The 21977-nt window shown below is 43.3% G+C and overlaps 1 protein-coding gene across 1 annotated transcript in view; it reads right to left on the bottom strand.

Moving 5' to 3' along the window:
- Positions 1-6647: 6647 nt before the first annotated feature.
- ASTN2 (astrotactin 2) overlaps positions 6648-21977 on the bottom strand; it is a 2581355-nt gene continuing 2566025 nt past the window's right edge. Inside the window, exon 23 of the mRNA XM_086921093.1 lies at positions 6648-7414. Coding sequence (XP_086777219.1) covers positions 7177-7414 — 238 coding nt within the window. The 3' untranslated portion in view covers positions 6648-7176. The remainder of the gene's footprint in view (positions 7415-21977) is intronic.

Genomic DNA, 21977 nt, shown 5'->3' with positions numbered 1-21977 from the left:
TTTATTCAGCAAATGTTCTACTAGTTGTACATTGCCATAGGTGCATGAAATTGACATGCTGTTTTTCTTCCCTTTGTTGACGAGTGGGTACAAAATTAATTGCAGTTTTTACTGTGTCCCTCGATGTTCTCTCGGGTTATGCAGCATCATTACATGGTGAGTTATTGGCATGCAACATTACAGATAAGGGGGTTTAGAGATAGGGATGTACTTGACGTCAGGAACAGGCCCTGGAATCATTCTATTTTGCTTTCCTTCACCTAATTTTGTGGTCACAAGATTGAGGGTGACTTACACCCAGCAGATGGCAGTGGTGGGATCGTGGATATCATTAGGCCTTGTCTATAGGGGACTTGTAGTGGCTGTGCAGCTGATACTTTTAGAGTTATTCGGAGGTAGTGGAAGGTGGGTGGAGGGAGGTCCTAGTAAAAAGGTGAGCATGGTGGCATGGAAAAGAGTCCCTTGCTCATTGCACCATCAGGATTCAATCAAGCCGGGCCAACGACGGCTGAAATGCCAGAAACCGGTCCCCGGAAGCTTGTTTCTCTCCCAGTATAAGAATTGGCTTGGTAGTTTGGTTTGCCCTGTTCCCATCATGCACTGGGACAGGAACAGACTAATTTGCATGTAGCCAGGTTCTGAGCTGGGATGGTGCAGTGAGCTAAAAAACGGTGATGGATCAAGCCCTGATCTTTGGACGGGGTAAGAGTGGTCTGCTTAATTCAGACACTCTGTTCATCACCACCCCCTTTTCTGAATCATTTTGTCCACCATAAGCGTGGAAGGGTATACTCAGATGTGAGTCCCTTGCTCAATGCACCATCAGGATTCAAGCAAGCCGGGCCGACGACGGCTGAAAGGCCAGAAACCGGTCCCCGGAAGCTTGTTTCCTTCCCAGTATAAGAATTGGCTTGGTAGTTTGGTTTGCCCTGTTCCCATCATGCACTGGGACAGGAACAGACTAATTTGCATGTAGCCAGGTTCTGAGCTGGGATGGTGCAGTGAGCTAAAAAACGGTGATGGATCAAGCCCTGATCTTGGACTGGGTAAGAGTGGTCTGCTTAATTCAGACACTCTGTTCATCACCACCCCCTTTTCTGAATCATGGAAAAGTGCCTGGCATCGTGGGAGCTGAGCTTTTAATGAGGAACTCTTCTCACCTCACTGTTTATCGCATGTGATGCAACACATTGAATTGCTCTATTTTATGATTAGCCAGTCGTAAGTCGGTAAAAAATTTATAGAGCGCACGAATGCTGAGGCGTCTTGGTGCTGAGAATAGCAAAGAAACATTTAAAGAATCTGGTGAGAAGGCTTTGTTCCTATAAGGAGAATAGCCAGGTCTTAGGAGTTTTCCTGAACAGGGGTCTAGTAGGTTGTAGCCTAATGATGACCGGCTGTTCATTCCCGAGCTTAGCTGCTCGAAAGGAAAGGCATCTACCCCCCATCTGGCCTTTTGGATTTTTGGGGACCTGGACTAGTCCTCTATTGGCAGGTCTTAGATTCTGCTGTGGGGGGTGCCATTGAAAAGGTTTCTGGAAGGTCCAAAGACCCTCCACCATATAATGCGTTGAACTTGATGCGCTGCTTTACCAAAAGTCAGTGAAGCACCCTGAAGTTGCTGGAAATATTATGGTATTTGGAAAAGTTGAGCAGCACTTGCGCTGCGCATTCTGAAGTGATTTATTTAAGTTTTACCCATTGGCGTTAGTCTATGCCCAGGAAAAGTAAATTGCAGTTGTCAATTTGTGAAAGAATTAGTGTGACTACAACAGATTTCCTGAGATCCTGGAAATGAAAGGCATGATTTTATGCAGGGTCTTTAATAGAAAAAAACAAGAAGATGTCAAGAGGTTAATCTGTCCTGCAAAGTTTAGAGGGTCATCAAACAGGAAACCTAAGTTCCTAACATTTATCGAGAGGTTCAGGGAGTGACCTGCTTCTACTGGCCACCAAAATTGGTTCCAAAGGGGTGGCCCTTTTCCAAACTCCATGGCCTCCATGTTGTATGTATTGAATTTAAGGTAGTTCTGATGTATCCACCCCATAATGCGCTTCAGACAGTTGTGAAATGTCCCAGCCACAGTTTCCCCATTCAAAGTGATAGAGGTAACAATCTGAGTGTTGTCAGCATACAATACCAACGAGAAACCTTGAGCCATGTCAGCTTGGCCAAAGGTGTGACATAGATGGGATGTATGACGTTACAACGCATACTTTTACTGCGCATACCATTACAACGCGGTATTTACAACGCATACCGTTACAACGCATAGCGCTTTGGGGTGCTGGATAGTGGTAAGTATAATTTACTATTCTAACTCCAGTCCCCGTGGACCCTAGGGAAGGTGTTGGATAGTAAATTAAACTTACCTCTTATCCTAGAGCGCCCCCCAGCGCAATGCGTTGTAATGGTATGCGTTGTAATGCCTGCGTTGTAGTGGTAGTGCGTTGTAAAAATTGCGTTGTAACAGGTGAATACCCATAGATGTTGAACAAGGTTGACGACAGTGCTGAGCCTTGGGGAACTCCACAAGGGAGGGTGACCTCTCTGATTTAAAATTGTTCCAGCACAACCTCTCTTCCCTAGAAGTGAGGAACGAGGTGAGTAGAGTTAGGGCCTCCTCTTTCATTCCTGTTTCCTTCAACCGCTGCGTTTATACCAGATGGTTTACAGTATCACATGCTGTTGACAGGTCAAGTAGGATAAAGACAGCTCTTCCTCCCCGTCCAGCTGTCTGTGTATCCCCTCAGTGGCCACAATTAAAGCTAACTCAGTGGCGTGTTGTGGTCTGAAGCCATGTTGTGCTATAGAAATGGTGCAACCGAAGAGATGGCTCTGCTGTCTAGGGCATTAAATTGTACAGTCGGTTGACATTTACAGTTGCCTGGCCTAGTGTGAAAGCTGTGATGCTTTTAAAGTGGCCTAATGTGTTCTTTGTTACCCATCAGATGCTAAGCTGTGGGGCCCTTAAACCTGTACATATGATGGTGGCCAAAGATGCCTAGCTGTCTATTTCCAAACCTGCAAAGATTGGTATATTCTGCTCTACTTGTAAGATACCTCTGCTGTTCTAGAGCAAATATCTGTGGCATCTATGTACTACTCTCTAAACCCGAAACCCTTAGGCTTGTGTAACATAAGGGGTGACTGGTGTATCACATTTCAGAATGTGAGGTCTATATTTCCTGTATTATGATCTCGCTGTTATGGTGGCAATGAAAAAGTGCGAATTTTAAACCAAACTAGCTGAGCGTCTGAAACTCCTGTTGTATCTTTTCTCAAGATCCTTTGCACACTTTTCCCATGAGAAAGTCATGCACCTGCCAACACCACTTTCTAGTGTTTCGGTTTCTGTCACGTGTTGCCTCTTTCAACTTCCCATGTGAACAAAATGAATAAAAGTCGGTGGGACTTTAGGAAGAGCTAGCATTATATGCTTAACAGCTTGGAGTGGTGAAGACTAGATTTATTTGATCCTATTTCACTGTTTGAGTTTGTTCTTGCATAATAAACGTGTTTTATACTTCAAATAGGCTCATTTCTGTTGAAAATTATGAAATATCACATATAAACATCCAGTGCAACTTATAATACATATGGCTATCAGCATCGTTTTTACCAAAGGACACCACACACACAAACACACACATATCCACCAGAATATAGTAAACTAAACTCTGCTCATAGAACCAACACATCACCGAAATGCCTCACAGCAGGCTATATGCATGGCCCTTAAAACATTTCCAACCATGGTACTCAGCACAAACATCCAACATAAAAAAAATGTGGGCCTCATTCACAATATTTTGATGGATAGCAGCACAGCAAGCCTTCCTGCTGAGCTGATGTGCGTCAAAATAAAAGGGCAGGAATGAACCGTAGCTACAATATAGTTTGCATTCCTGTCCTTTTCTTCTCCCCTGCGCCAGCGCACAAACAGCAGCCATGTGCCAGCGCAGACATCCTTGGGTCATTCTGCAAGTGTGCCTGCACTCTGGGGATGATTGTTTTTGTGCAGGAAGGAACACCTTCCTGTAAAAAAAAAACATTAAATGCATTTTCCTCTTTATATGCTCAGCAGCATGCATAGAAAAAGGAAATAACAAGGAGAAATAAAACTATTTCTCCACGTTGCTCAAAATGCTGTAAATATGTTAAGTTCCTTCGATGTTGTGTGGGAATACCCACAGCAATATCCATGGAATGCACCTTTTACGCAGAGTTATGTATGAAAGGGAAACATATTTACAAGGCCATATAAAGTCATGCAGGGGGACTTTATGTGGCGTTGTAAATATGGGGAAAGCCCATTGCGCTGATAGTGCGTCAATAAAAGTGATGCACCAGCAGTGTAATGAGCTTGTAAATAATCCCCTGTATTCTCAAAAGACACTTAACACAATCCAGAAATACTATATAAATTATGATTATGCTACCCACACCAGAAGGACTCTCCAGACAACAATATAAAATATTACACATTTGACAAATCATCTCAGACAGACATCCCAAATGCATAAAGCACACTTTTGAGCACCACACACCAATATAACTCATAAATGTAACTAAATGAGCAACATTGCTACCAGGCAATTCGGAACAAGTGGTAAAATCATCCTTAGACAGCTGAAAGTGCTATCGTGCAATACCAATGGAAGATATAGGGTTTACCAATGCAGCAATATGACATGAGAAGTCATGTGTTGGTGTGAATGAGTATCAGTATTTCAGTGTGATGCCTAAAGATCTCTCACATGTAGGTTTACTGCTTAGTAGTAAATGTTGGAGGGACCGGCTGAGGAGGTTGAAAAATGCGGTGAACTTACTCCAAAATAGGAGGTGTTTAGGGTAGATTAAGGGAGGTTAATGGGAGTTCAAGTGAGGGGATTTGGGGCAGATAATGCACCCACCCACAAGAGTAAACCCTTCTCTATTAACAAACTGCCCATCTCAAGTTACTAAAAACAAAACTAGACCCAAAACAATAGTAAATTACTCATGCTCAGAGTTGAAGCAAGTCCAGCACCAATGATACTGCAAAACCCTTCCATAGAAAATAATGGAGCTATTTCAAACAATATAATTCAATTTAACATTATTTCCTATGGGTTTTATTTTAAGTCCCTACCGCCATTATTTCCAATGGGATGGTGTTGCGGTATTAGCGGTTGACCATGAGTAGTGCTGGACTTGCTGCAGTTTCTTTTTGGCAGAAGTAACTTACACTGATAAGTTTTGCTCCACCTCCTTTTTCAGGGGGCCGAGATGTACAAGTGTACACTTTTGAGTAACTTAACTCACTGATTTTGAGAATAGCCAAAAGTAGTACAGTTACTCAAAAGTGTAAGAGTAAGCAAGCAAGGAGTATATGCATTTGTGTGCAGGTATGGTTGTGTCTCCATATAAGTATGAATGTGAGAGTGTGAAATAGTCTCTGAATGTTAGTGAGAAAGTATGTATACATCCTTTTGCAGGTATGGCTGTGACAGTGAGTAGATAGGTGCTTGAATGTGTGTGTTTGAACGGTTAAGTGCGCATTAGTGCGAAAAATGTATACGGCTCACTAGAAAGTCAGATTATTTGTGTGCGCGTATGAAAGTCTGCGTGTTTGGGTGTGTTATTGCAATGGAATTTTGGTGTATCGAAGCCAAAGCGCACATCTGTCACCGTGCAGGTACAGTATGGGTGCGTTACACCTAGTTGTTTTGGGATGTACTTTTGTAGGGAGGTTTGGAGTACTACATGCAGGAGTGTACATGTCAATTGGATGGTGCTTAAGTGTATTAATATGCACATTTGTTAGTACATTCGTGGCAGCGTACTGGTGTATTTGATTTCCAATAAACAGATCCTACAGTGCCCTGTGCTTTGGCTCGGGTTGTGTATGAATTGAAATGTAGGTCTGTTTGCAGGATCTTTCTTAAGCTTTAGTGTAGAGTGGGATGGTAGGCCAGACAGCTCCAGTGGACGGACAGGTAGCCGATCCCCACATACCTGTGCGGTGACACTACACTGCCGTTGAGGCGGTGTGGGAGCCTGTGCAGCTATGCGGCCATGGAGTGTAAACAGGGTATGTGGGCCCATGTGTGCAGGTTCATAGTATAGTAAAAACACGTTTTTCATCAAAATACTCGCAGTAAGCCAAAATCAGGTTGCAGATGATATTTCCTCCATGTTAATGAGATCCAGTGGTTAGCTCAGTCCCTCTCCTTGGACGGCTCCCCTCAAACTAATCCTCTGTTGGCCCCCCCCCTAGACCTGGAGTTCCTCCATCCAGGAAAGATGTCAGCCCCCATGTTTGTTCAGCCGTGGCTCCCCGCCCACCCTGGGCTGAACCAATCCCACCCCGGCTCACAGGGGCCACCTCTCCTTGCCTGCCCTCTCGCTTCTTTCCCAACTGTAATCGTCGTGTGCCCGGGACAGGGGGATTGGAAGACTCCCAGCGCCTCTAATTTGCGGCTTATTAAGGTCCTCATACCAGGACAGGATAGGATTTCATTTCCTAAAAGCCTCGTGTGACCCCTGATTTTTCTCTATGAAAAACAGCGAGCTGGAACCTCTGAAACAAAGGCCGTGTGTGTTTGTCAGGAATGTCAAAGGAACATACAACAGCAGAAAGCAATTGGAAACCGGCAAGAGTGGGGACTTGAAAAGGTTTAATGCCGAGAACTGTCAAGAACCTGCAAAGGAAGGGCGGCCCGACAAGGAGACCCGCCATAAACAAGCCCCTACGCTCCTCAGTCCGTGGCCCCCCTTGGTGCGTCACGGGCCCCTTTCGGGGATGCTCTTTGCGGGGGTTCGCAGCTCCTCCGAAGGACTGATGGGGTCCGCTGTGCGCTTAGGCATTTGCATGGCAGCGTCCTTGGCATTGATGGCGGAGTTTAGGACTCGATAACAAAAGCTTACAAAAAAAGCGGAGTCATCTCTGCACTCCGATGAGGTACTTAAAAATCAGGACGACCCCTCGCGGAAAGGCAGCTCGACTGTCCAGGTATCCAAGAGTTCTAGTAGAAAAGTCTGTGAGGGGCCTGGATTGGCGCTACATTCTTTGCGACTCCGCCCTCTCCCCAAGCCCCAGAATGTCTTCAGGGATTGATTCCCTGAGCCCTGGAGAAGAGTCCCTGGCCTCCGCCCGGTCCACGCAGACGCAGCAGGTCAGTGTCCCTGCTTCACCGCCCCTTGGCGTCGCCGTACGTGTTGCGGGGCATGGGGACCATCTTTTCCTCACACGTCACCTTGTTGTCCTTGAGGATGTTGTACCACAGGAGGCCCGAGGGCCGGAGGTCCTCGCGTCGGCACAGCAGGTAGGGGATGGTGTCCGTGCGGGCCTGGATGTGGGCGCTCCGGAGCAGGGCCGAGCAGTGACCGCTGACCTTCTCCAACCTTCTTAGAATGAGGTGAGCTTTCCTGTGGAGAGAAAAAGATATGTGTGAGGACGGAGCGCCCAAGCAAGAGGTTCATTCAGTACAATATCCAGGTGGAAAAACACATGGGAACTACTGCAAACAGAAACCACAACACCCCCCACCCCATTACTACTGCCGTAGTTTGGTACGGTAATATAGCACTCAGTCAATACCAAAACAGCGGGATGTGGTATTTACCAGGGGCATATTTACAAAAGAAGTGACGGAGCATGGCGTTAGCCTTGTTGGATTAACGCCGTGCACCCCAACTTCTGAAACGCAGGGCTGCACCATATTTACATGAATACGGGGCAGCTCTGAATTTCTCCCGGCACTGGTGCTAAATGTAGCAGCCTAGCGCCAACGCAGGCTCCCTTGCACCATAGTGCAAAGGTGCCTGCGTTGAGGGGAAGGACTGTTTATGTGCAGGAAGGTGTCCCTTCCTGCACATAAACAATCTGAAATGGCTTTTTGTATCTTTTATGTGTGCTGCATAGATTTTGCAACTTGTCATTTTTTAAATGATTGTTTGTGTGCAGGGAGGGACACCTTCCTGCACACAAACAATCAATGGCATTTATTCTCGTTTCGCCAGAGTAAGACCAGGTTTTCCCTGGTCTTAATTTTGGAGCTGCCCCATATATAAGCCACCCTTGTAAATATGGGGCAGCGTCAAAATCAATGGGTGTTGCGGTGGAACGCCCACCACAACACCCATTGCCCGCCTCTTTCACTCTTAGTATAGCATGAAAGGGCGCCTTATTTACAAGGCAGTGATAAGCCACGTTAAGTAGCTTAACGTTGCCTTGTAAATAAAAAGACAAAGCCCATATTGCCACAGGAACGTCACTAAACGTTGTCCAGAAGAGCCACAAAATTGGAATTTATAAAAATTAAGTCTCGGAAATGAACAACCTGATAAGTAAGGGAGTTGACAATGTGTGTTAAATCTAACACTTCAATGAGAGATTTTGTATCAGAAAAAGAAGAACTGCCCTACCTTCATGTTGAAATCACCCAAAAATGAACAGTTTACCCTGTAGAGGACCTCACACTACATTAAGCGTTCCCAGCCTTCCTGCACTAAATAATGAGTTTCCTTTTTCCATTGCTAGGTAAATTTGAGATTTTCTTTCCACACTTCCTTGTTGTAGATGACTTTTGTTGAAATGTGTGGGAACTGTACGCAATGGTGCAAGTAAAAGGAGGAGATGATTGGCAGAGCAGGATTACACAAAACCCAGGAACCAACAAACGTGGACACAAGTTATGCCCTGAGCAAATGGGTGCTCCTACAGCAGTGGAAGGTTGCTTCTTTCTGACACATTTTCATACAGAAAGTCCTCATTTAGAGAGAAGATCTAAATAGCAGTCACAATCCTCATCACTTGATCTGCAGAAATTTTACAAAATAGAGCCAGGAGGTACTTCCCCAGGGTGTAGAGATACGGTCCATTGAAAGAACTCAACAACTTAGAGTAATAAGGTATGGGTAGGTCCCCATTTAAGAACTAACACTGGGGAACCAGTTGATGACCCTTTCTCCTTTTGGCCAGCACAAGCCTAACCATCAATGGGGTTGCTGCTGGGAAAGGCAGTGTACTGAGGACTACTGAAGTTGGTGGTGTACAGTTTGTCTATTAGATTAATGTCCACATTAGATGCAAAAATAAACCGCATGAACAACTGAAAAACAGCAGGATTTAGTACAGTTATTATAACAGCTGTTGACTTTCTCTCTACAGAAAGACAGAACAGTGATACTGAAAACACAAATACTGTTAAAGCTGACAGATCCTCTGTTGTAAAGTGCATGTCTCAAGGAAGTCATGCCTATTCAGGAGGTGTACTTTCAACAGTATTGGCAAAGCTTTTCACAGCTGCCCACAGCTGTCCTAGAAAGAAAATGTCATAATGAGGCAATACTTTGGGCTACAAGAAAAAGGAATTTGGGAGAAGGGCCCCTTTGCCAGACAGACTGTATGTACAGAGGTAAACTTTACACTCAAAGTACGGTGTTAGGAAAATGAGTTGAAAGATGAGGTTTGTGTTGAATGAGGTGAAGCTGAAATTCATAGCCAGCAAAGTACTTCATTGCAGACACCTTTGACAAAGGGCTGGTGTTTTCACTGTGGGGCACATTTATGTGAGGAGTTGCGTTGCTCTAGCACCACAAAGCACGACACAAGCCCAAAATGAGATTTATGAAGTCACGCAAGGCCACCTTGCGTGGCCCTGAGTGGCTCCATAAATCTGGGGTACCACAATACAGAGCAAATCTCTGTGTTGCGTTGCTCTGCCCTGGGAAGGCGCTCCATGGATGTCGCATGGGTGTTCCCAGGCAACTCCCATGGTTTTTGATGCATTCCCAGATTTGCCAAAAGTGGTAGACCTGGGAATCCACCAAAAAGATGGTCCTTCTCACTGGAGGCGTAATGAGGAGAAATAACTTTATTTCTCCTCGTTACTTCCCCTTTAATGTGTGCTGAAGAAAGCAGCTTACATAGAAAGAGAAATATGCCTCTTAAGATTGTTTTTGTGTAGGAAGGTGCCCTTTACTGCACAAAATAATCCTGCATGAAGCACATGCACCGTTGCACGATCGTGCAATGGTGCCTGAGTTGGCGGTAGGAAGCACATGGTGCAAGGGTGCCTGCGTTGGCGCTAGGCAGCCAAAATGGTGCCAGCACAGGGACAAAGGCAGGCATGCACGATATTCTATTAAATGCGGCACATTCTTGCTCTTCCCCTGTCAAGCAGCGCCGGGCAGAGTGGGGACTTGTTTTTTGCGCTGCGTGACTTTCACATAAATCTGCCCCATAATCTTTAAGAAAGCATATTTTCACAGAAGTCTTTACTTCGTGATCCGGAAAAAGGCATAAAGCTAACAACATGTTATCAAGACACAAAAGTAAAATAAATAAACATGCAAATGAATTAGTAAATATCACTGTCTCTTTATAACATAAGATTTCCAAACAAAACTCAGTTACTAAACATGAAGATAAATCACCAGTAACAAAAATTGTTGTCTCCGAAAAGTAAATACATCAAGGAACACAGTCTGGCTCTCACTTACAATCCACATGTATCATACACATCATAATGTGGACACAAACCAAAGTTCCTTGACCTTATGGACTCCCATCCAACCAATAGCCAAATCATGAAAAACACATAAAAGCCAATGGCTAGAGAAGCCTGACCCAGGGACCACTCACTCTCTTCTTATTGCACGTTTTTGAAGAACTGATGGCATGTGCCAGGACTAGAAACCAGAGGATGCTGAATCTGGAGGCATTATATTCATGAACCATATGAAGCATTGCATCATCATGGAGATCCCTGGGCCCGATTCACAGAACTAACTTAAGACCAAAATCCTAAACTTACTACTTTTGGTAGTCACAGAAGTTAGGATTTTGTCTTAAGTCTGTTTTAAGACAAACTTAAGACAAAATCCTAACTTCTGTGAATACCAAACGTAGTAAGTTTAGGATTTTGTCTTAAGTTAGTTCTGTGAATCGGGCCCCCTGAGGTTTAGACATTTCAAAAGTCTGAGGCTGAATGTTTTTCTTACCCTTGGAGGTGAGTAAGTGTCAGGGTTCAGTGCGTGCACTGCAGTTTATGGGAGTCGATTATACTGGGGAGGAAGTAGGCAATGGAAGAAAATGTAGAGACACGGTACTGCTCTCAACCTCACAAATGCAGGCTTGCTCCCCCAGGTAAACCCTCTTCAAGCTGGGCCTTGGTTCTCTGCACATGTATGTGAGTAGTAATATAGACAACCCAAGCTTTGTAATCCAGTAGTTAGGTGAAACTCGTGGGCCAGCACCTGTAGTCTGTGCTGCTATGTGAGCGATGGATCATTGGGCCAAAGAGTAAAGATCTGATGACATGTGCAGCCATTGAAAGCGAACAAGATGACCTGCATCTCTCAAGCGGACTAGTGCCAGTGCTACCCATGCCGCTCAGTGCAGTGACTGGATCATGGGATGAATGGCGTTGATGGGAAAATAAACTCAGTATAGCTACAAGGAGGCAGATCCATGATTTCTCTCTTCACTTTGTTTTGTGGAGGAAGGGAGACAGAATTTCTGAAGTTTTGGAGTTGGCTCTATTTCCAAAAAGGTCTCTTGCCACAAGTTCCCTTGTGCCTCCTGCTCAGCCAAAGTATAAAGTGGCTGCCTTAAGGAAAACAAGAATTCATTTCTGTGCAATGATCAATGGACATGACTTACAACAGAACTGAAGGAACCGAGAACTTCAGCTTGGGATGCTTGACTGGGGATCTCGCGGAAGGCATAGACAAGGTTACACTGAAGGACTTAGATATATGCCTACCTGGGTTGAGAGCTTACCTGGGGATGAGGGTCTACCTAGGGATGGTACGCTATCGATTAAGGTAGTAGCATAGTTATCCTCTTCTCTTCTCCTTACTCTAGCAAACAAGGCGTAGAGCGGGAAAGCAAAGGGTAAATGGATTCAACCCCCCAATTCCTGCAAAAAGAATGTAATTCGTTGAAGCTGCGATACCCAACCCAAGAGGATTGGAAACAAGCGCCACATGGAAAGCAAACGAAAAGCCAATTCGGCTGCACATCTGGAAATACTTAGTCACTCAGAGGAGAATAAAAGCAAGAAAGGAGACAAAACTGGCAGCTTCCTTGGACTCAGCACTCAGTACTTTCATGGGTTATAATGTGAAGGCTTCAGCACGGGAACATACGTGACGGTCTAGAACTCATATTAGAAGTATTAATGAAGTGATGAGCTACCACACTAGAGAGGGACAAGAGGCAGCTCTGTAGAGTCTTTCCTTGGAAGCCCTCACAGGACAGTCTCCAGACTCTTATCTGGTTGGACCAAGGACTGATACCAGAGTGCAGTATGACTATCTTACAAGCCTCTAGACTGAGATGAGGGGCAGATAGGCAGAGCGCAGCGCTATTGGCATTAAAGAAGGGGCCGCACAAGCATCTGCGGCCCCTTCTGTAATACCAAAGTGCCCAGGTGGTATGCCAAGCGGGCACAAACGCCTTTTGCACCCCCAGGGCACTTTATGTAATATGGCCCCTGGTGCCCATTGATCTCTTCAGCAACGAGTAATTAAAACCCTGAGGCAAAGGTACCTATAAGGAGGGCAGTTCTATTGTACAGCAATTCCATCTGGACAATGGGGTGCTACTACAGCAGTCGCAAGATTAGGCGTTAAGCGGCAACTATGACCCTCTTTCCAGATGCGTTTGATGCAAGAATGACACTTTCCATGAGGTGAGGGAAATCCTATGAAAAACTCCAATAGCAGCTATTGTGGGCATGTTCTCAAAACATCAGCTACATGCATTTCATTTTCACCCTGCTTGGACGCAGTTACATAGAAAGAGCTCAGGGGCAGTTACTAAGCAATATACTTGGAGACGTTTTCTTATCACAGCTCTTACTTAGGGTTTGTAAATTTCCACACTGGAGATGCTATTTTCTTTCAAAGGTGAAACATTGAAAATGACAGATAATTATAGGAGTGAATCAGATATAATTGCGGGCATATTATAGGTATCGAGTTTCCCCTGCTCAAAAAGCAACAAACTGCGAATCAGTCTGCAGAGGTCAAGCCACAGGGGAAGTGTTTTCGAAAGTTCATCTGAAGCCCGCCCCCAAGGAGGCACTGGGAAGCCGAGTGGCCTGTGCAGGCCTGGAAACAAGCGCAATACATCTGTATTAGAAGGTTCCGGACTCCAGAGTTTTTAATGCCAAGACTTTGAATTTGGCCGACATTTCATAGTTAAAAAAAAAAAAGACATGAAACTTCTGCTGGAAGCTGGGAAACATATTACGAGACGCATTTCGGAATGCCAACTTGCAGCTATAAATCATAGTCCTGGCATTAAAGTTCTCTCTGCGGAGAATGACGTCAAGTTCCAGCAACCACCCTTTCAAAAGCTGCTCACAAAACTGTCTCAATACAAAGACCCACCCCAACATAAAAGAAAGAGAATGAGTTACTGTCCTTCACATGCAAAAGCAGAGGTGGGGGGCAGAAAGGAAAGTAAAACCAGCTACTGGAGACTGAGAGCACTGTACATGACATCCACGGCCTTAAATCAGCACTGAGTTCCCTCTTACCCTCTTAGCACTCAGTGCTCCTCTTTAAGCCCTTCCTGTCCACAGGATAAAGCACCTGGAGAAGCGCCCCGAAGCCAAGGAAGGCTGCAGAGCGCCCTGAGGCCAGCAAAGGGAGACACTCACCAGAGGTGATTTTAGAAGCACATTTACAGAACCTTTATTTGGTCAAAAGCATAGCTGGAAAGTTTCCAAGTTTCCCAGGTCTTTTTGTGATATGCTGCATTCTGAATTCTGTTTTATAATGAAATAAACAAGACTACAAGTCTAAGAACTCAAGGCAAAATCCTGGACTGGAGCAGCGCATTAAGCATGGACCGGGAAACATGGCAGGGTTGCAGAAGAGAGAAACTATCTGCCATTTGTTCCATTGAATGCCCTGCCAAACTATTTTCTACATTTTCCAGCTGGGGGCAAATATGCTGTTCACTGGTTGAGCTGGGATGCAAGTTAGGTGCATTTCAATCTTCTGTTCGTTGAACATGACTGGGGACTGTCAGCAAAGGATTACAAGCCAGGTCAGGGTAAACAAGAGGTGTGAAGTAGGTGAGAGTGGGGGGCCCTGGAGGAGGGTGTAGGTCCTGCTGCATTATGGAGCTAGTGCTATGCCGATCACACAGCTGATTGGGGGCGGCCTCTGCCCATCAGTTTAGAAAAATTAAAAGTGAAGGCCTCATTATGTATGTTACTTATGTTATTGTTCACTGATGAAAATGAATACACAGAAAATATTGCTGAATAGAAGTAGGCCATACTTTGCACTACTGAAAAAAAGAGACTCTTCCATTCTTCTTACATTTATTTGTATGTGGTAATGCCTAGGTTTCTTCTTGAATAATGCTACTAATTCTTGAATACTGTTAACCTAGTACAAAGAAGGAAGGGCCCGATTCACAGAATTAACTTAAGACAACATTCTAAAATTACTACCATTTTGGTATTCTCAGAAGGCACGTACTCATTTCGGTATTCACAGAAGTTAGGAGTCCTAACTTTAGGACTCCTAAATGCCTTCTGTGAATACCGAAAGTCTTAAAGTTTGGATTTTTCTCAGTTTAGGAGTTCTAAAGTTAGGAGTCCTAACTTTACTACTCCAAAGTCGTAATAGGGCCATTAGAACTATGAAAGTTTGGATGTAATCGCCACTGTGTCCCAGACAGAACGCTCTGATCAACCAATCAAACGGATATGGAAAGACAGTGGCCTAAGCTTTTCTGAAACAAGCTGCAACCAAGCAGAAGAAATACCAATCAATAAAACCTGTTATTCACTATTTTCCGATATATAATTTTATGTTATGTATGGCCAGCAAAAGTGTGTGCCTCTGCTTCCAACTGCTACTCGGGGGCAAAGGATTAATGCGGGATCCATACATAATATGGCCTCTCCTCCCTATCTCAAATATAAAAAAATATCTGGCCAACGCTGCCGACTCCCGTCATCCTCTGTGCTTTTCCCACACCTCAATTGCAAACCCTATCCCACCTGTCGCACCCCCAGAAGCTGAATTATCTGTTTCTCATCTCAAACGGAATGTATATATAATTGTGATTATAGTATTTAGCTGTGTGTATGTGTTGAAGAACTTAGGGGCTACAAGCTCCTTGCGCTGCCTATGGGTCATTTTTTATCACCTATTTTCAGTTTTAAAAAAAAAGCACTGGCTGCACATTAATTTGTTGAGTGTTACTGTTATATTCTCAGGGCCTCATTTATGAAAAGTGACGCATCATTGCGAGAAATCAGGAACACGTCACTTTTCATTGCGCTCTCCTTGCGACACCAATGATGCGTCATATTTATAGTATGATGCATCATGTCGCAAAGAGTTACAGATGCATCAGTATTTCTGACGTATCTGTAGGCCCAAAATGTATGCATTGCTGGAGTGTGTCACAAAGTGAAGCAACTCCAGCAATGGGTCATTCTACATGGGTAAGTCCCATGTTAAATGTGCCTGCGCCAGTCTTACGCCTGCCATGAGGCAGGCGTAAGATATTTATGCATTTGCATCCTAGAAGTGGCGCAGTGAAATCTCATAGATTTCACTGCGTCACTTCTACGACCCTTTCTTGCGTTGGAAGGCCCCCCTGCATAAATTATATACCTGGCGTAGGTATAATGTGGTGCAGGGGTTTATAAAGTGACGCATCTACCTAGATGCGTCACTTGTAAATATGGCGCAACAAGGCACATTTTTTACACTGCTGGTGCGTCACAAAGAGTGACGCACCAGCAGTGCAGAAGTGACGCAAGGGCTCATAAATAAACCCCCCAGATTCCAACCCACAGCACCTACAGATTGCTCTTTCTAATTGTACTCAGAAATTAGAGTAAAAGTGTCACTAGGTTTGAGAGCCTGTGTTATAGAGGCCCCATGCCACCAGAGATGAATACCCTACCCCAATGATACAATAGGAGCTAGTAAACTCCTACTGCCCTTGGACCTCCTGAGCCACTGTTCTCAAATACAGTAGTGAGCGGTTTCACATTGTGAACTCTCTGACAAAAGAATTAGCGAAGTTTTGTATAATATGGACCTTTGTGAAATACATTAGGGGGTTTTGCCATTGTGAACGCCATGACAAACAGCACTGGAAGGGCTTTGCATTTTGAACTATGTGACAAATACTATAGGAAGGGGGTTTCCACTGTGAACTCTCTGACAAAAGTAATAATAAGTGCTTAGTACAGAAGTCTCTTTTTAGGTTTAGCCGCAGTAAATGTTTGACGTCTCCAGAGGGTGACATGTTAATGTTATTGTATAATGTATTATTGTATAATGTGGGTCTGCCTAAAATGTTTTATGGATCTAGCTAGGCAGAAACCAAATGGTCTTCTTTATTTTAATGCCAATAGGCCTAACTTGTTGACTTTTAAATGTGGTAATAAGGCAGAAGGCCTCATTGTGAATGGCTTGACAAAGCCTGTAGGCCTAACCTTGCTGATCATGTAAAGCTTTATGTGTACAAGTTGGCCCATATAGAAGCATTGTGCGTTTTTAGGTTTTGACTCTTCGTCTACACATTGTTATCTGGTATCAAACAGGTGACAGGAGCAGGCTACATAATAGGGACACTGTAGAACAGTTTTACAAGCCCCTTGCGCCACTTTTGCGTCACTTTTAACATGGGAAAAGTTGCGCAAAAGTGGCACAAGGGTCTTGTAAATCTGCCCCTGTATATTTAAGGGACAACTATATTCACAGCCCCCTGTGAGATTTCTTTAGGGTATGTAATTTGCACCCTATTTGACCTGCAAGGCTCTTAAAAGGGGTGGTTCAAATATGTAATTTCACCTGAAATCTTGTAAATATTTGTCGTTATGAATATAGAAGTTAGATGTTTAAAGTACTTTTCATTTAGAAAGAAAAAACATTGGTTGGACATTGATGTATTTTGGGTTATTTTGTGTGCTGCTCAATTCTGAGTTTATAACTCATAACACCTCCACGTTTTAGGTTTGGCCTGTTCTACCTTAATATAGTGGCGTAATGAAAGTTGAGGGGCCATCCCTGCAAAATGCATTGAGGGCCCCCCTCTTGACTCACTCACGACCTCTGAGGTCAGGATACTGTGCTGAGGGGCTCCCTTGGTGCTCAAGCCAACCCCCCCCCCCCCCCTTCCTCCCCACCCACGCATGGTGGGGGCTGTGGTGGCCTTTCTTACACCACTGCCTTAATACAGTATAAGTTAGGCTTATACATTGTGAACTCGTTGGTAAGTGCACTAGGAAGAAAGTTTAATCTGTGACTTTAAGAAATTTAAGAGAAAAAGGTTTTGCGCTGAGTACTCTGTGACAAATTTAATAGGAAGAATTTCCAGTGAAATGCCATGTATAGCCAGAGACTATAAATTATTTAATAGATACAGAGGATGCAGGAGAGGTCTTGATTTCATTGTGTGCATTTGTAATTTTATGGGGGGGTACTTAATTTTTTGTGAATTAAAGTGCCTTTTTTCTTTTTAAACATAAAAACACTTGGCATCAATTAATTAAGGATTTTTGTGCACTTTGTGGACTTCTTTAGCTTTCAAACCTTTTAGTTGCTTTAATTTGTCCTTTTAACCACTTTTGATACACTGTCGGTGTTCAGTTATTGATACAACAAAGTGGCAGTAACTCTGACAATCCCCTTAAACTTTGGGGATGTCTTGCTCCTGTCAGATGTTTGAAGACCAATAACCTTTTGAATGTGAATGCTGATAAAATGGAGATGTTGGATCTACTGACTCCTCCTCAGACCTGGATCTTTGTTTGGTAGTCACTGGCTCTTAAACCACTTCGAGCCCCTATGACCAAAACTGCTGGCATTACTACCAAGACTGATGATATCTTCTTCCTGCATGCCAACAAGATTGCTGATACATGTTACTCCCTTTTAAAAAGCTGAAGGAAAATCCTTCTTTGCTTTTGCATTGAGAGGAGAAGGCTCGTGACTCGAGCAGCTATCTCCCCTGTTTGGTTTACAGGAATGCAGGTTTGCTTGGCTTACCTAAATATCTTATCTGTCGCCTTCAGACTTTGCAAAACGGAGATATCAAGTTACAGAGTTTACTTATATTAAATCCCAATTGGACTTTCTCCAGAGGTTACCAGTGGATAAACAACAGGTGTTGTTTAAGGCTCTTTGCATTGTGCATTCTCTTGCTGACATTTGCCCTGAGTAGATTCGCTCCTAAATGCCCTTTTCTAAAGCACACTTGGCTGTGCCCATGTTCAATAAAATCAGAGCAGACAGATCCTCTTTCTTGATTCTTGCAAATATTCCCAATACACCAAAGGTAAAATATGCTGTTCATGTGAGTGCAGGTTTCATCACATTAACACCAGATCTATTGCCATTGCCAATGATTGTTTATTTTTTTGGGTCATTCCATTTCGATGGCCATATTGTCAATGTTTATATATAGGGACGTACAAATGAGAGATACCAGGAGGCAGGAGGGCAGTGGAAGAGCAGGAGAGAAAGGAATAAAATAATAACATGCACAAATTACAGCCTTTGGAACAGTCCTTAATTAACCAATAAAAAACAAACGAGAGGCAATTTCTGACACTAAGAACTGATGAGAGGAATGTTGAGCAGATTTCGGGAGGATCCTTTAAGGGAAAGGAAATACAAATGCAGTAGCTGAAATACACCATACACATAGAGGCCTATTCACAAAAAAGCCATAAAAACAAACTTGGCAAATTAACTGTAAATGGAATATGCCTGCACCTGACACAGATTTCCAGATTGTTTAGGAATTGACATAAGTGAGTTTGGAATCCATTCCCACTGTATGAAGTGCTCTTGTTGTTATTTAACTTTTTTTATTTGGTCCTTCCAGAGCGCAAGCGACACCCGCATGTATCATAGCTCTATAAGAACAACCACCACCTGAGACAGATAAGGACAATTTGATGCGTGAAGGTATGGCCATCACATTGCTACGCTTACTTTGGAAACAAAAAGTTTCCAGCATTCTCCTAAATTGATGGTTTGGGTTTGAAGAAATATAGGCAAGGCATTCCCGTGTTGAGCAGTTGCCATTGAGAATGCTTGCGCCATTCCAAGAGATGCCCACAGAAATTTGGGTTGTGGTTGTGATCACATTATGCTCCTAGGAAAGTAGCACACATATCTCCTGGATAAATGATTCTGCTTTGAGTTGTAAAGGGATTTATGGACCAAACAGAGGGCATTAAACACAGCCCTCTGTTTTATTGGAAGCAAAGGCAGGGATGCAATTGCCACAGGAAATAAAGTCACTCCTCTTTGGATTATGAATCAGTCTGGTGGCTGCATTTTGAACCAGTTCCAATTTCCTTATGATCTTAACCGAAGAGTCAAATGGCATTAGTGTAGCCTAGTGTTATAGGCATGAAAATGCTGACAATTTGCACCCAGTGAGGCAAAGTAAACAAAGATATATTGTGTTTAAGAATGGGTATCTATTTATAGTATAGGGTATCTATTTTTAGTATAAACTGACTAATGAGTTGATTGCTTTTGGATTGATCAATTAGAATTCGTTTTTAATGCCTGGATTCTTTGCGCACTCAGTTAGAGTACAGTAAGTAGGCTTCTATCCTAAACATACAGCCCAAAATGTCAACTCCCAGACTTGCGAAGGTCTAAAAGTAGGCAGGAGTTCGGTTTTGCTTCCATTAAGCTTCAGTTTGTTCCACCACATCCAAGCTTCGACTCTTTAAAGGTAAGTAAACATGGAATTGTTGACTGGTGTCCCCATTGATCTCAAACATGATCTGTGTAATGTCTACATACATGGCTACAGCCAGACCATGGGCCAGATGTAGGAGCCCAAATACCGGTCGGTAACAGCCGATTTCGGCCGTTACCGACCGGTATTTGGGTTTTGCTATGTAGGGGGCTGAAAATTACAGAATCGGTATATTTACCGATTCTGTCAAATTACCGATTCGGTAAATTACCGAATCGGTAAATATACCGATTCTGTAATTCCAAATGTAGGTGGCACAGTTTACAGTGCCACAGGCCCTTAGAAATTCGGTATTTACCAGTAATACTGTTGCAGGGTAAATTACGAATTTCTGTGTACATGCACATCTGTGCATGTACACCTGTGCAATGTGACACACATACATAAGCCAAAAACTGGGGTGCTACAGGTTGTCAAAGTGACACCCTGTCCCCCTTGGCAAATCGGTATTTTTACCGATTCTGTAATTACTGAATCGGTATTTGCCATTGATTCCTATGGGCTTCAAGGCCAATAGGAATCAATAGCAAATACCGATTCTGTAATTACAGAATCGGTAAATACCGAATCCTACCCATTCGGTATTTTTTACCGAATGAATACCTACATCAGATTTACCGATTCATGAATACCGAATCGGTAAAATTCGGTATTTATGAAGCGGTAAATCTGATTTACCTACATCGGGCCCCATATGATTAGATAATGGTGGCCAGCGGCACCACATATGAGTTGAAAAATACAGAAGAGAATACTGAAGCTTGAGGGACTCAACATGTCACAGATTTCTAGTGAGGTAGAAAAGAGTCTCCAGAAAGACTTGAATAGTTTGCTTGCACACACAAATCTGCACCCACAGCAGTAGTGTCTAAAATGGCAACGTTGGCCAAACAGAATACGATAATGAATTGTATCCGATGTGGCTGAAAGAGCCAAAATAATGGGGGGTGTTGACATGAGCACTCCATCGAAGCTCAGCAAGACAGATAACTCACTGCTGCAACCACCCCGAAATACGGCGTGTGCAGAATGTAACACATTATTAAACTTCACATAAGACAACATCTGGTTAAATTTGGGAGAGCGGCAGCTGGGAGAATGACCTGTAGTTATCAATCACCTCTAGATCTAAATGTGGTTTCTTCAGTGGAACAAACCAAGCCTCTTTTAACTCAGCAAGAACACATCCTGTGATTAAGGAGGTGTTAATGATGTCTTTTACAGGGGTGCAGTATTGCAGTAGTAGATTTTTATGGAACTTGGCTGAAAGATGATCTGCTCCTGAGCCAAGTGGCTTACTATTTTTAAGAAAGGAAAGAACTCCTCATTTTTAAGAGAGCTAAATTGAATGAAACACGCAGAAGGATTATTAGATGGCAATAAGTTGCTGAATTTGCACTCCATTTCGGGGTGGTAGTCATGGAGTCTAATGCTACTGCAGTAATTTTGATTTTCCAGTTTGACATGGTTTTGTCTTTTACCCAAAAATAGAATGGAGTTTTGTAAATCCTCTTAGTTAAAAACAGCTTTAGGAACATTGGTAGAGGGGAACATTTAACTATCATAATATAATGCTTTTACATTTCAACCACCTTTTTGTAGTGATTGTTGCAGACTTAACATTCGCGTTTCGTAGGTAAGGAGTAACCTAAACACGATGCTCACTCCAGCTATGAGTAGGCGCAGGGTTTGGAACTTTTTTATTAAACTAGGATTTACAGGTTCTGTCCTTCTTACAACTAATAGTGTGGGAAGGTTCAAGATCATTTACAATCTTTAGAAAATGTTTTTGTCAGTATATGTCTTCAATCAAGTATTCGGATTTAAGGCTGGCAGCAAACAAAGTTAAGCAATGGCAATCGTTCACACAAAATTGATTTAATTCATACATTCCACAGGTTTAGTGTCTGTAGTACCATATCCTGCTCACTCTATTCCATTTAGTTTTAAGGCCTGTCCCACCATGGTGCCTCAAAGGCAGAGGCTCAGTTTAACAGCTAGATTGACCTCATAATAGCCACACCATGTAATGGTCAATGGTGGAAGACTCTGCATTGGTCTACATCAACACATACAATATCTAGTGTGTGGCCACCTCAATGCGTAACACTGAAATCAGCAATGGAAACACTAAAAATAAGCTAGGAGATCTCTAAATATTCCCTTACATTGATTAAAGGAGATATCAAAATGAACTTTAATATCACCCAC

The sequence above is a fragment of the Lissotriton vulgaris genome, chromosome 5 (genome assembly GCF_964263255.1).
Source record: "Lissotriton vulgaris chromosome 5, aLisVul1.2, whole genome shotgun sequence".
NCBI lineage: Eukaryota > Metazoa > Chordata > Amphibia > Caudata > Salamandridae > Lissotriton > Lissotriton vulgaris.
The sequence above is the reverse complement of the archived record's forward strand: the minus strand, read 5'-3'. Positions and strand labels throughout refer to the sequence as shown.